The following is a 15,173-nucleotide window of genomic DNA, read 5'->3' as shown; positions in this document are numbered from 1 at the left end:
TAACTACTAACTAACGCATAATTTTATATTAACAACCTGTAAGTGAGTTACACATACTTTATTACAATATAGCATTGCTTCAACGGTGTTGAATTTGATGTTATTTGGCGTTACGGTATAAAACATCTATTGCAGATTCTGAATACGTCGAAATGGTAAAACGGCCTTTTACGATGGATCGCCGAAATGTCAATAAAAGACGTCTTCTGAAGTCCGAATATGAGTCTGCAGGTTCTTTGAAGTCCGAATATGAGTCTGCAGGTTCATTGAAACCTGATTATGAGTTTGCAGGTTCTTTGAAGTCGGAATATGAGTCTGCAGGTTCATTGAAATCTGAATATGAGTTTGCAGGTTCTTTGAAGTCCGAGCATGCGCATGCAGACAAGGCAGTACCCGAGGATATAGAGCTGCAGCTGAATTCGGCATCTACAAGCCACTCGGATAAGGAATAGATGATAATAGGAAAAAATCCATTGACTCTTTTAAAACAGTTTTAATCACTGTACTTTTATTAAGAATGTGAGACTGACATAATGACTATTAAGTACATTTGATGTCATTTTATAACTTTATAGTTAACCCTTTTAATCTGACAACACATTTGAAATTCTCAGTTTCTGACAGGAATGTTAAATATAGATGAAGCTAGTCACCAGTTCAGTATTTCTTAGACATATTAATGCATTTAATTGGAACTTCACACACAACGTTAGAACTAAATGCAATTTCATACAAAGTTCTATAGCTCTGCCTTTTATATTTGCAAAATAATTCCATCCGCTTTAAGGCTGAAGTGTGTCGAAATATATAAATAGAAAATGTAAATTCCCATCTGTATTTCTTTGCGTGCATCTGACTGAAACACTTAGTAAACCTATGAAATAATAATGTAAGTTTAAACATCAAGTTTTGTAATTCTGTGGTCTATTTTTACATTTTTTTCACATTTTGTACTTGTTATATTGGAACTTCTCACACTCAGCTCAATGCATTCATGAAGTTTACGCAAGTCCCTCAGTCCTTCCAGAATTTTGTACAAAACTGTGTACTTGTCTGTTTTCATAATTACGATGCTGAACAGAAGGTTACGCCATAACAATATACAAGAATAAGGGAAATATTAAAGCATCAAACCCAACACACTTGTCAGTTGCTTTGGAAAATTATTAGCTACTATTTCTATTATCGATTAAACAAATTTACTCATGACACATATTTAATAGCAAATTACCAAGCAGGATTTAGAACGATCCACTCAACGACAGATAACTTATTTGTTATAACATGTCTTTTAGATATATATGGCGTGCAAAAGTAAAAACTGCCGTGTGTGTTTATTGTATTTAAATAGGCTTTTGATACTGTATGGCGGCAAGGTATTTTGACAAAGCTTTTGAACTGTAATATAATTATTAAGTGATTTAAGGTATTGGACCCATAATAGAGTACCTCCTTTTTGAAGAGTATTCAATTCCTACCATAAACCTACTTTGACTGCAATTTTCAGGGGGTGGGGGGGGGGGCGTAGGTTCAAGCCCCACTGGGACCAAAATTTTTTCCCCATATTTTCCTTTTTTTCTAGTAAGTTTTTACTTCTTTCAAGACTTATTATGAATGCATTGTATAAAAGTGGAAAATTTTCATTATATAAGCGATTTCGTGCTGTTCAAAGTGAATTTACATCTGAATCAGGAGGAGTAGAGTTAGACATCTTTAAAAATACTGAGTTACATGAGGTACAAGTTCTCTATTTTTACTTCATTCTTTAGATTACATACTGTGGAAGAAATGCAGGTAGGTTTTACTTCTGCCTCAAGGTTATTTTTGAATGTAGTGAGCAAAATTCAAAACAGACCTACAGGATTCGACCTTAATTTTCAATGTTGGAGTTAGAATTCTGTCTCATTAAATCTGTTTATTTGAGGCACACTTGAAAAAAAAATATATTTACAGTTTTATTTTGTGTTTTACAATTGTTTAACAATAGATTGAAGTTTATTTTATCAAAATTAATGCTGTAATGAATTTTCTGCAAACGTTTTAGATAGTGGCCATCACATTGAAATTTGTCTCTACTTTAGTTTGAGGAAATACCATAAATTATACAAAATTTACAAAAAACGGCACGGTAAAAGTTGTTTAAAATTTGCAACACAGTGCAAAACATGGTCAGCCTTAAGAATATACCAAGCAAAAGCCATTTTTAAACATTACTATTAGGGGTCCAATACCTCAATATTATCTAAAACACGTATCTTGAAATTAAATCAAGAATAGGGACAAACATACTAGAATATTCTCGGTTTTCCCCTTGTATGAACGGTGTTAGACAAGGCAAGGTAAACATTTTTCTCCTCTATGTGAAAACAGCGCTGACCTTAAGAAAAGTTTAAATGTATTTGAGGATTGAAGGGACTGACCTTCAGATTTTTGCTAAAAATGATCTTTCTTTGAATTGAAGTTTGGTCATATCATGAGCATTAGAATATGAGTTTTTGTTTCTAATCTATCTTAAAAATGCCAAATCAAGAAAAAAAAACGATGCCCACGTCGGGAAACGAACACGGGCTGCCGTGGCAATACAAACTTCTCCGCTGTCTTTACCAATACCGCCACGGAGGATTATGTAATTGACACATTAGATATCGAAATTTATAATTGAGTCAGTTTACCTCGACTAAAGCGTTACAAACGTTTTTCGATTTTCATTGCAACGATTAGTAAAAACAACTAATTCTCATGTGTTTCCATAACATATAGTCTATCAGTAATTAAGTTTCAAAGCTTTCATAAGAAATATAGCATTAGTTTCCTAATACATATTTTTTTTCTTGTTTTGTTGTCCTACTATATTGAGGTCAGTGCCTTAATGTCAGCAGTAGAAACTAGAAGTCAATACACAAAAAGAACTAAAGATCTTGTCTCTGGCTCAAGGAGTAAAACATATAGAAATCTTTTCAAATTTAAAGATAATAAAAGAATATAAATATCTCGGTATCTATTTATCAAAAAGTATAAGTATCATTAGAACTAAACATTACATTGCAGAACAGGTAAATATGGCCATGTTCTCAAGAAGACAATACGCCTTAATTTAACATTGATCTGCATGTCGATCTGCATAATAAAGATATTAAACATATTTAGTTATACGGGTGTGAGATATGAGGCTTTTCGAATAATAAAGACATTGAAACGGTACAGCCAAAAAATAAAATGGCCATCTGAAAAAGTCAACAACATGACTAATGGTAGATGTAGAACTAGATGTCACACCCTTACAACTAGACATTAATATTAGAATGATAAGTACCTGAGTAAACCAACTTATAGCACAAGAAATAGGTTATCTTATACAGGAACACGAAAAATTAAATTTAGAATGGTTAATCTATATATTCTATAAGTATTTAGTAACGTAAAATAGGTTTGGAACTATATGGAATAAACATACTGAAAGGAATAGGAAATGGTTTCTAGTGATTTTAAAGCAAAAGATTAATGATCAATATAGATCTATACAAAAAATGAAAAATATATCAGAATCAACAAGCAGCTATAATCATAAACTATTTAAGGACAATTTTAGAAAGAAGAACTATTTTCATTTATTACCAAACTGTATGTATAGAGAATATTGTGATTTAAATTAAGTGAGTCAAAGAAGTTATAAAAATCGAGGCTCTGTCGAGGCTTTTTATGTTTTCATAGACGAACTTAATAAATTTAGATTTATAAGACAGTATCCTAATGTTCTATTTATCCTACCTTCTGATCTAAAATCATTCTTTAATGAAAGTTCAAAATTTACAACTAGATCTGAGTCTGCCTTGCATAGAAATTTAAAAATTAATACGCCCACCAAATTACACAAATATGTCTATAAAATCCCAAATATTATAACATAAAAGCTGAAAAAAAAAGACTAACCTTGTTTTGTTTTGTACCCGACCTCTCTGTTCTGCTGAACATGAATGAATAATTTTAATTTGCTACCAACTGAGGTTGCGCCCGAGGTTCAGTTGCAAGTCGGATGTACCCATTTTCATCACGCAAACGTTAGACGTGACATATACACACGCCATAACGCCGCTTGACAGAAAAAATAGGCAAACCGTTTCCTCAATGGTTTTATTCAATAACAGTCCATTCCAAATGCAATATATTCCTTGATTTAAGTGCCTGAACCCAAACGCTGTACACGAGTCATTTTTCCGTTTTCTCCGAGTGTTTCCGTTATAAAAGCTTTTTGTGGTAATTGCAAATAAGGTATGCATACGCTATACATTTGTGACATGGTCTCACGTACCTAATAAAAGCGCGTTTATAAAATAATTGCATACATATGTCTTTTGGCAGTTATTTTTAAAAGCAAGATGGAGTCGTTTTAAAAAAGAAATCCAAAAAGTAGTCCGCCAAGCTTTATCAAATCACTGACCAGATAAAGCCAAATTTATCATACCCCTTGGTTTTTGCCTTTATTTTGCATGAAGGTAGGATAAAAAAAATAACAGCTTAACAAACTCCCATTTGAAATTGGTAGGTCGACAGGGTTACCATTAGCTGAAAGGAAATGTGGACAATGTGATCTAAATGAACTAGGATAACTGTACAAATGTATATCTATTCGAAACTCAAACATAATAAAATGTTCTCAACTCTTAAGCAGTGGTAATAAATGTGAATTATTAAGACCATGTAAGTTTTTGGATCATGTTATGAAAACTGTAAAAAATACCCTTCAGGTTATTGAGAAACCAGTATCAAGTTTTAAACATGTTTTTTATACAGTGACATTTGATCAGTGTTGAATTTTGTATGGTGTATTTGTGTTTTATAAGTTTGAGTAAATGTGACAATAGTTTAGTCTGTAGTGTATAATGATAATTAGAAAATAACTAACCAGTATATGTATGTTTTTCTATCATCACTGTATGTAAATTAATTTTATCATTCTATGCTTCTACTTTTATTATCAAATGTATATGTGATAGTTATTATGTATTGCAATAGTGGACGCAACTTGACCCCGATGGTTGATCTTTGCATTATAATACATAATGAGGCACAACCTATTATTGAAAAGGAGTGTGCGTAAAACACGAGCTGCACGAGAAAACAAGAAAATATAAATTTGTGTAAATATAAATTAGTGTATTGGAAAGTTTTAAAGGATCAAATGTAAGTATATATACTAATAAACTTTGATAATGTGGCAGTTTAGTCCAATAAGTCAAGAGGTGTTCAAAGATAATCCGTCATAACATTATCTTGAGGATATATTGCAAAGTAATTATTATGTCTCCCCCTCCCCCCTCTGGGGGAGACATATTGTTTTTGCACTGTCCGTCCGTCCGTCCCACTTCATTTCCGAGCAATAACTGGAGAACCATTTGACCTAGAACCTTCAAACTTCATAGGGTTGTAGGGCTGCTGGAGTAGACGACCCCTATTGTTTTTGGGGTCACTCCATCAAAGGTCAAGGTCATAGGGGCCTGAACATTGAAAACCATTTCCGATCAATAACTAGAGAACCACTTGACCCAGAATGTTGAAACTTCATAGGATGATTGGTCATGAAGAGTAGATGACCCCTATTGATTTTGGGGTGACTCCGTCAAAGGTCAAGGTCACAGGGGCCTGAACATTGAAAACAATTTCCGATCAATAACTAGAGAACCACTTGACCCAGAATGTTGAAACTTCATAGGATGATTGGGCATGAAGAGTAGATGACCCTTATTGATTTTGGGATCACTCCGTCAAAGGTCAAGGTCACAGGGGCCTGAACATTGAAAACCATTTCCGATCAATAACTAGAGAACCACTTGACCCAGAATGTTGAAACTTCATAGGATGATTGGTCATGAAGAGTAAATGACTCCTATTGATTTTGAGGTCACTCCGTCAAAGGTCAAGGTCACAGGGGCCTGAACATTGAAAACCATTTCCGATCAATAACTAGAGAACCACTTGACCTAGAATGTTGAAACATCATAGGATGATTGGTCATGAAGAGTAGATGACCCCTATTGATTTTGGGGTTACTCCATCAAAGGTCAAGGTCACAGGGGCCTGAACATTGAAAACCATTTCCGATCAATAACTAGAGAACCACTTGACCCAGAATGTTGAAACTTCATAGGATGATTGTACATGCAAAGTAGATGACCTCTATTGAATTTGGGCTGACTCCGTTAAAGGTCAAGGTCACAGGGGCCTGAACATTGAAAACTATTTCCGGTCAATAACTTGAGAACCACTTGACCAAGAATGTTGAAACTTAATAGGATGATTAGTCATGCAGAGTAGATGACCCCTAACGATTTTGGGGTCACTCTGTTAAAGGTCAAGGTCACAGGGGCCCGAACATTGAAAACCATTTCCGGTCAGTAACTTGAGAACCACTTGACCCAGAATGATGAAACTTCATAGGATGATTGATCATGCAGAGTAGATGACCCCTAAGGATTTTGGGGTCACACTGTTAAAGGTCAAGGTCACAGGGGCCTGAACATGGAAAACCATTTCCAATCAATAACTTGAGAACCTCTGGACCCAGAATTTTGAAACTTCATAGGATGATTGTTCATGACTCCTATTGTTTTTGGGGTCACTCCGTTAAAGGTCAAGGTCACAGGGGCCTGAACATTGATAAGCAGTTCCGATCAATAACTTGAGAACCACTTGACCCAGAATGTTGAAACTTCATAGGATGATTGAACATGCAGAATAGATGACTCCTATTGATTTAGGGGTCAGTCTATTAAAGGTCAAGGTCACAGTGGCCTGTTCATGTAAAATCATTTTTTGGAAATAACTTGAGAACCACTTGACCTAGAATGTTGAAACTTAATAGGATGATTGGACATGCAGAGTAGATGACCCCTATTTATTTTGCGGTCACTTGATCAAAGGTCAAGGTCACAGGAGCCTGAACAGTGACTTGAGAACCACTAGGCCAAGAGTGTTGAAATTTAGCGGGATGACTGGACATGCCAAGTAGATGATCCCTATTGCAGCCAACCATCAGTGTCTCTTTGTCTTTCGCTCCTGACCCCTATTGACTTCTTGCCTATGGGACTTTGCATTGGGGGAGACATGAGCTTTTTTACAAAAGCATTTTCTAGTTAGTACCTGTATTTGAAAATAAACAGTGTCGATTGTATTGAGGTCAACTGCCACATTATCAAAGTTTATTAGTACTTTGATACTGCACCGTAAACAAACTAATTTCATATAAATAAACACGGCTACCCTTGACTTCTATAATGAAATAATCTATATGAATAATCAACCTAAGGTCAACCATCGCGGTCTAGTTGCGACTACTGTACAAACTTGCATTGTTGTCATTTGTCTGTTATCCCTTTACTCCATAGATACGCTTTTTACCACCTCTATCCATTCCCTGATAGATACCCTTTTTACCACCTCTATCCATTCCCTGATAGATACTCTTTTTGACGCCTTCAAGTTTAAAAGCAAATTATGAATAAAGTACAACATCAAGGAATCCCACAAAAGCATTTTTGTAAAGTTTAAACCATGTACAAATGATATCTGTCAAAAAATATATGGTTTATATTTGATTTTTAATGGTAATTTAAACCTGAAATGAGGTAGTGTATTTGTGGAAAATTACCGTGAGGAAAGTTTCATCTTGAGCTAAAATTAGCCTGATTAAGGCTAATTATACCCCCAAGTTTATCTTTACAAATTATGAATTTGTGTAGTACTTATTTGTACAAATTGTGAATTTGTGCAAGCTAAAAATAGTACTGTATTTTTTTTTTAGGTTTCCGCATTTCCCAGGTGATTTAGAAAGCGGAACTTTTTTTTTTCAATGGACTTATATAAAAAATATACACTTTATGATAGATTAAAAAAGTAACTGTTGCAAATACATATTGGTCTGATTTACCCTGAAGACAAATTAACCTGCTGCACTAAGGAATTTTATGACATATGTCTGTATATTACCTATCAGTGTGGGGTATGGTTGATTGGGGTGATCTTTGGATAACTGGCGTGTGCTATGGATAATTGTAGGCAACTTTGAAGTTAATCCAATTAAGAAATTTTACTGATAAGTGTTTTTATAAGCTGATAAAATTGCTTTTGATCAATTATTCTTATAAAAACATTATGTAACTAATTATACCTGGGGAAAACTTAACAAACCTGAGGGTGTCAAATATGCAAATTAATCATACAAATTACAAGACTTGGTAAAAAAAATTAAAAAGCTGATTATAATTTGCATGGGAAAATAAAAATGCAGAATTTCTTAAAAACATATTTAAAAAAAAAGAGAATCAGATAAAAAAATAACAATACTGTCATAAATACTAATAAAAAGGAAAACAAAAATAAGTTGGCAGTAACAAATGTGTTTTTCTTTCTTTTTATTACTTTTTAAAAGCCCTTGACTTGATAAATCCTTGAAGAAATCCCTTTTTAGCCAGCCTTTGTCTTGAATCTAATAAAATAATTTTATTTACACCAGAAATATTTTCAAAATAATATTAAATATGTAAAAATGCAGAAATAAATAAGTACCATCAATAGAAAAGTAACTAAAATTATTATAGAAAAGTATACTAATGGGTTTAAAGCTTTGTATGTCAAGAAATATTTATCACACTTTTATGTAAAATGTACCATTAGAAAGAAAATTTAATTGTGAAAAAACTTTATGTTGGTTACTAAGTGTTTAAAACAATATTAAATATAGTAATATTGAATTGAATAACACAGGTATAAATTCTGCATTTTTTTCCAAATATCCAGTATGGAGATAGTGTACTGATTATCAGTAAAGCTGTATGGATATGATAAGCCTAATTAGGCTTAATGTATATGGAGTAAAGGGTTATACAATGTATGTCAAGTATACTTAACATCATTAAACTTTAGCCAGTTGAAGTGATTTTGCCTTTGCGACCAGTGCAGATCAAGATCAGCCTGCATTTTCGTCCTTGCAGGCTAATCATGGTCTGCACTGTTTGCTACTCAGTCAGTCAATTATCAGTGCAACTCTCTGATTTACAAGTGGTACCTCCCAAATTTAACGATAGACCAATCCATTTTAGAAATATAACAAGGTAAAGGTTAAAGCTATGCAATGATATTTTAATACAGAATGGTTGGACCAAACATACTAAAAGTATACAAATATTTGCAAAGGTTCATTACATATTAGTTTGTATGGACATAGCACATGTAATGTACATATATCTTGTGTATCATGTTTACAATAAGTAAGTAAAAATCTAATGAAGTAGACATCCATCTGTATGAAAGTCTTTTTAAGGTATCCGATCCACAAATAAGCAAGTTCTGTATAACAGTGCTATATAAATATATCAAATATTGATGCCTGGTAACCTCATATAATTTTGGTATCATTTGAAAGTATATCATCTACTGAAAAAGAAAATATAAATTACATGATAAAAATATGTTATAGAATTTTTATTTTTTTACTTTATAGTCTTCAATGAAACTTCAACAGAAATCCAGTTGTTACAGTGTAAGATTTATCATTTTGCGGTCATAAAACATGACTGTAATTATTCTTGCATATCATTTATGGTCATCCTATTTATTAAATCTTGTTCAGCAGACACAACTCTTTCAAATGATACAAAAAAATCATGGGGTCACCAGGCATCGAAATTTACCTATTTGTGGGTCGGATACCTTAATTTCGTTTCGAAAATGAGTGTTTTATTCTTGCAGCAATGCCACTTTGAATATATACTGGAGTTATACTTTCCATACAATATGCTAGTTAAATAACAGCATATTATCAAATGGAATTTTATACCATTAATACAATATATCAGCACAGATGAACTGACCAATCACATGTAGATAATACAATATATCTGAACACATGTAATGGCAGTTACAGAGCAATAACACAGCATATTAGAGTATATGTACCGCAAATTAAACAAACAATACAAGATATTTTAATAAAATGCGATCTGTGCAAAACAGATCCTTTAGAAGCATAAAACGCAACCAAAAGCATAATAGCAATTATAATAGCAGAGTCGGGTCATGAGAGATAATGAAATGTGCAACACCCCTCACGCCCACAAGAATCGGCTTAAGCGGAATTCTGTTAAAGAAGTATTAATGTTTTCCATGATCACAAAGGACCAGAATATATTACAACACCAAATACGGAGAGACCTTTTACAGCCGCCACACGGCACTTAAAGACCACTGTTGTGATAGTTAAACGATAGTTAATACATGTAGTGGTAATTACTTCTACATACCAAACAACATGCGTGAATATATGCATATTTGAACATATGTACTTCTGCCAATAACATTACGTATGTTAATACATCTATTACATATCATGTTTAGATGATTCTAGGAGTGCAATAATCACCAATAATCTCCATCACCGCAATTGTCCCCTAAAATTAAACCTCACCCCATCCCGTCCGACAAAAAGCACGTTTATATTATTGTGCCGTAGTATATTCGATTGCAAGGATGAGGTCGGTAGGTCAAGGGTCAATATATAAGCAAGGTCAAGTCAGCCCGTCGTGATTTGTGTCCAGAGCATTACTTGAAAATAATTTAAGAAATTGATGGCTTGAATCTAGGCATATAACTTGGTGGCGATGAACCTGCTTGGTAGGTCATAGTTCAAGGTCCACTCTTAATCATTGTATTTTAGGGTCTGGAGAACAACCTCAATACTATTCAAGGTATTGACTTTAAACTGGGAGCATAGACTGCTGGTGATGAGACGATCTGAAAAAATACAAAACTCTATATTATTACCTTATCCCGCTTCGCACACTTTAACCGTTCCCCATCCGTCCTCCAACACAAAAATAAAACTAATCACTTTATGTTGTTTGTGTCTTAGTACTCCATCTACGCTGCCGAACAAAATCCCCAAACACACATCAAGCGCAATAGTACATCCCCTTCGACCGCACACCCAAAAGAAAATTCTGATCATTGACAAGAACTTTGAGCATATATTGCCCCTCTTTGTAGAGCTGTTGGTCATAGAACACTCAAATTAGAATTATTTGGGGAAAACTCAAAAAAAAAATGAATTCAAATTTCAGTGAAAAGTTTCACATGCGCCAATTTACGAAAAGCTGCTCTGGGTACCTGCAAATACTCGTGATGTATCTTCGATGATGTCAATTCGTAGACGATTGATACATTTGTAATAAAATACAATAATCTCAACAATAATTCTTTGCTTAAAGAAATCCATCAATTGCTGCATCCAGAGGTTCTGAAGCAAAATCAAGCCCTTACACAGTAAATCCGTTATGATGTACCCATATGTTAAGGGTGTTGCTGCATGTAGAGTAAGAGCCTACTAGCTCACTTTGTGAAAAGAAAAATGTTCAATACCTCAAAAATTAGCCATAGTCAGTACCTGGTTTATCTGATTCTTTATTCGCGGTATGCTTTCTGTATCTATGAAGCTTGAATAATATATCTTGCCAAAAGAAGAAATGATCCATTATATAAAATCTGAAAAGTAGATTCCTCGGAAGAACCGAGAACAAGGCACACAGTGAAAATTGCAGACTCGGTTTGATTGAGTCTGTTCATGAACAGTAATGGGAAACGCCTCCTAGCACCGCCTTAAGCAGTATTCAATATTCAAATCTAAATGAGTTGAAATCAATGATCCCGAAGGAGCAGAGAACATAACAACACTGAGATGAAGTCGGTGGATGGGTCTTATTGTTGGCACTTTCTTTGTGGTAATCTGAAATGTTTGACTAAATTCTAGTACTACTTTTTTCATTTTTCACAACAGATAAGATACAACATGCTTGCTTTTATACGTTTTAGATGTACTGGTTATCTGATTTAAGAAGCCTTTCCTTGATGATACGATCATTGTTCAAATGATGTCATGTCATTGGACGCAATTAATGATCTAACTGCGTACTTATATATATATTTCAGAATGTGATGGTCTTTCATAGTCTGAATTTAATATACATAGTAAGAATATAGAGGACTTTCGGGACTGTAAGATTATGAAAGGAAACCTGAAATTTTTGAAAGTCTCTTGATGGGTATGTCCGTGTTTTATAATTAATGGAGATACTGTGTAAGACATCTTTCAGCTCAGTCGAAAGAGTCACCCAATTTGACGGAATATTTTCTTAATATGTACACAGCTGGCTCCATTCGGTTTTCCATAAATGCAAATGTTTGGAGACATGATAAATATCGTATATTTTGTGTCTACATATTGCACTGTAGATGCCTTATAACTCATGGTACGATTTCGTTTACGAGCTTAGTAAATCTGCATAGGCAGACGGGTAGAGCACCGATAAGTTATAAAATAAAAAATGTAAAGCCAAAATACTTATTATCACTGTTCATATGGTTTTAGTTTGTTTTGCATTCTGTCTGCATAGGCAGCCGGGTAGAGGATTGTAAAATTATATAATAAAAATGAAATAAAGTTAAGTAAGGCGAAAAGTACTTATTATCACTGTTCGTATGGTTTTAGTTTGTTTTGCAGTCTTTCAAAATCTGCAAGCTCCTATCGCACGCCAGATAAAACCACATTTTCTATTTGCCTATCTTCAAACTGGTCAGTTTTAGGACTTTAAGCACTTGTTGGCGAGCTAAGCCTAAGGAATACGAAATTAGTCCTCTCTTGGCATATAGTTGGACGAATGCAAAGTGCGACAGATGGGTTAGCAACGTTTCGTTAATAACATTTGAATTATATATCTTTCAGCACGGTTTCTGAGCAGTTCGCTTTCAGAAAATCGCTGGTTTGTGTCCTGTATCTATGGGCGGCGGTAACCGCCAAAGTTAGTAAATATACAATCCATTCCTAAACAAGTCAGTCAGTGCAGTGCATTTCAACGGCGTCTAATCTAAAACTCCACCCCGTCCACTATATTTGCATTCAGCGCATAGCATTTTGAGACCGTTTAACACAAAACTTCATTCCATATATTTATGAGCAGATATTGCTTTTGAAACATACGTAGATCGTGAATTAAGTACGGTATTCACTGAATTTTTTGAGTCTTCACATTGTCGCGGGTATCATCAGACTTTAGAATGCACCATTCGTAAATATCATTCATCATCACCATCATCATCATCATCATTGCCTCTTCCCGGCATCGTTACCTAATCATCAACCAAACGTACTGCGAGTACAAAGGAGTGACGTCATGGCAATGTTTTAATACAGTATTAGTTGTAAACATAGAAATATCTAAATAGAAATATTCAAATAGTTTGCGTTTAGAATGTATGACAGCTGCCTGTCAGTTTCAGAAAGGATAGAATATTGGCATAAACTGTTTTAAACAATTCTTTCAAAGATCGAACTTTAAATTATCCACTGCACAGTAGGATGAAGTCCACTCAATTTAATAAAATTGGTTAATGGTAAGTGGTTCTTGAAATAGCATAGATGCGGGTTTTTCTATTGAATGAGTTTGAAGCGAGAACGAACAGCATTCTTCCTTCGAACAGAATTGTACCTTTGGTGTCATCCATCTAAATCGGGTTTAACTACATATACGTCATTGAAAGAAGCATTAACAGTTACACAAAACATATGTATTGACACTCGATTTTAGATCTGGTAAAAGGTAATAATTTCAAATTAGATTGTTGTAAAGACAAGGATGTCTTTGCTACAATATCAGCATCCTCGTTTTCATTGATTCCAACATGACTTGGAATCCAACAAATTATTACCAACTTTTCAAGGATAGTATATGAACCTCGAGAAGTACTTTTTAAAGGTATTTCTATATTTCGGTTATGAATCGGCTGCAAAACTTAAAATTGCGTCGGACAAAATAATTAATTAATATTTCCTGTATTTACATATAAAATTTAGTGCAAAGAAAATAGATGTTGTCTCAGCCTAAACTATTTTTGCGTTATTTCGCAACATAATTTTGAACGATGAAAGCGGCAGACTGCAGCACATGTGTGGAAAGTGGGGAGGGAGGGGTTAGAGCAAGTGCTGATTGTGGCTCCGAGATCTTGATAAGCTTTACTTGTTTTTTTTTTATGTAAAACAATAATTTAAAGCCGCACTTATCATTTCAAAGTATTTTGTAATATGTAGCATGCACGTATTTTTAATTTCTCCTGTATTTTCAATATTTATAGTCAGACATACTACAAGTTATCAATTTACTGCTTCTGGTAGCAGTAAAGTAATATACATATCGTTTCATGTTTCACTGTTAAGTCACTGACCCATTGAGGAGTAGAGCTTTCAATACATACTTACGAGTATGTATCAAGGGATTCAACTCCAGAAAGCCAGTACGCCAACCGTGCAAACGCCTGTTGTAAATATGTAATTCCAGGTCTGTGAAATGTTTCTTCAATGCTATAAGTTATTGGTTATTTCAAAGGTTAAAGTCTATGTTAAACAAATCCATACTCTCTGACACCCAAGTATGCCCAGCCCTATAAAGCAAATGTCTTCTGATAACGGTACCAAACATGATAAAAAGCACCTACGTCGCAACAATCTATGAACATGAAACACACATTTGTATAATACAACGGTACAAAGATTTATATTGAAAATGGGACTACTGGATAAATTTGCAAATAAAAGATATAAAACGCCATATTGTCAAACTTTTGACAAATGTAAAGAAACATATGAAACGGTTTTTTAACACGCCAAATTATCACAGTTTTGATAACTGATAGATGTTGTAAAATAAACAATTCTACACATAAACACAAACTGGGTTATTTCATATTCTGCTTGTTTCAGCATACTGACGAATAACATCATTTACTGTCCCATTACCACAGAAAATTTTAGAATTGCCATAACGTCATGCTATAGCTTAACCAAATAGTTTATCTGGAATTGGTATGACTCCGTTTACAGTGCTTGGCTATCCGCACACTAAAAAAATCTGCTTTATTTACATTACGATTGACAGTGTCATGTCTGAAAACCAATCAAACAGCAACTATAACCATGACACAATGCTGCCAAACATGCCAGGCAAAGCTTCTGTAGCTTTTCTAGGAAATGTTGCAGACAATTAACCGGGATTGCTAAGCTAAAAGCAGTTTTTTCTCATCTTTTACCCCATCAGACTTTCCGCTTTTGCAGGACGTGCGACATATTTTGTTTG

General features: G+C 34.1%; 1 protein-coding gene and 1 long non-coding RNA gene across 5 annotated transcripts in view; both read left to right on the top strand.

Annotated features, from left to right (window-relative positions):
• The window catches only part of LOC123557773 (epidermal growth factor receptor-like), a 122,130-nt gene extending 120,709 nt beyond the window's left edge, over nucleotides 1–1,421 (top strand). For 3 of the 4 annotated variants that reach the window (XM_053544130.1, XM_053544131.1, XM_045349457.2), the window contains exon 28: nucleotides 136–1,421. In XM_053544130.1, coding sequence (XP_053400105.1) covers nucleotides 136–452 — 317 coding nt within the window. In that variant the 3' untranslated portion in view covers nucleotides 453–1,421. The remainder of the gene's footprint in view (nucleotides 1–135) is intronic. The other variant, XM_045349459.2, reaches the window with a different exon arrangement.
• A 102-nt stretch (nucleotides 1,422–1,523) lies between these two features.
• Nucleotides 1,524–9,288, top strand: LOC128557182 (uncharacterized). Its single transcript, XR_008371094.1, has 2 exons — nucleotides 1,524–5,300; nucleotides 7,135–9,288. It is a non-coding gene; the product is annotated as an uncharacterized LOC128557182 (long non-coding RNA).
• Nucleotides 9,289–15,173: the final 5,885 nt, after the last annotated feature.

Source organism: Mercenaria mercenaria, chromosome 5, assembly GCF_021730395.1.
Source record: "Mercenaria mercenaria strain notata chromosome 5, MADL_Memer_1, whole genome shotgun sequence".
Lineage (NCBI taxonomy): Eukaryota > Metazoa > Mollusca > Bivalvia > Venerida > Veneridae > Mercenaria > Mercenaria mercenaria.
Note: the sequence above shows the minus strand (reverse complement) of the source record. Positions and strands in the feature narration are given on the sequence as shown.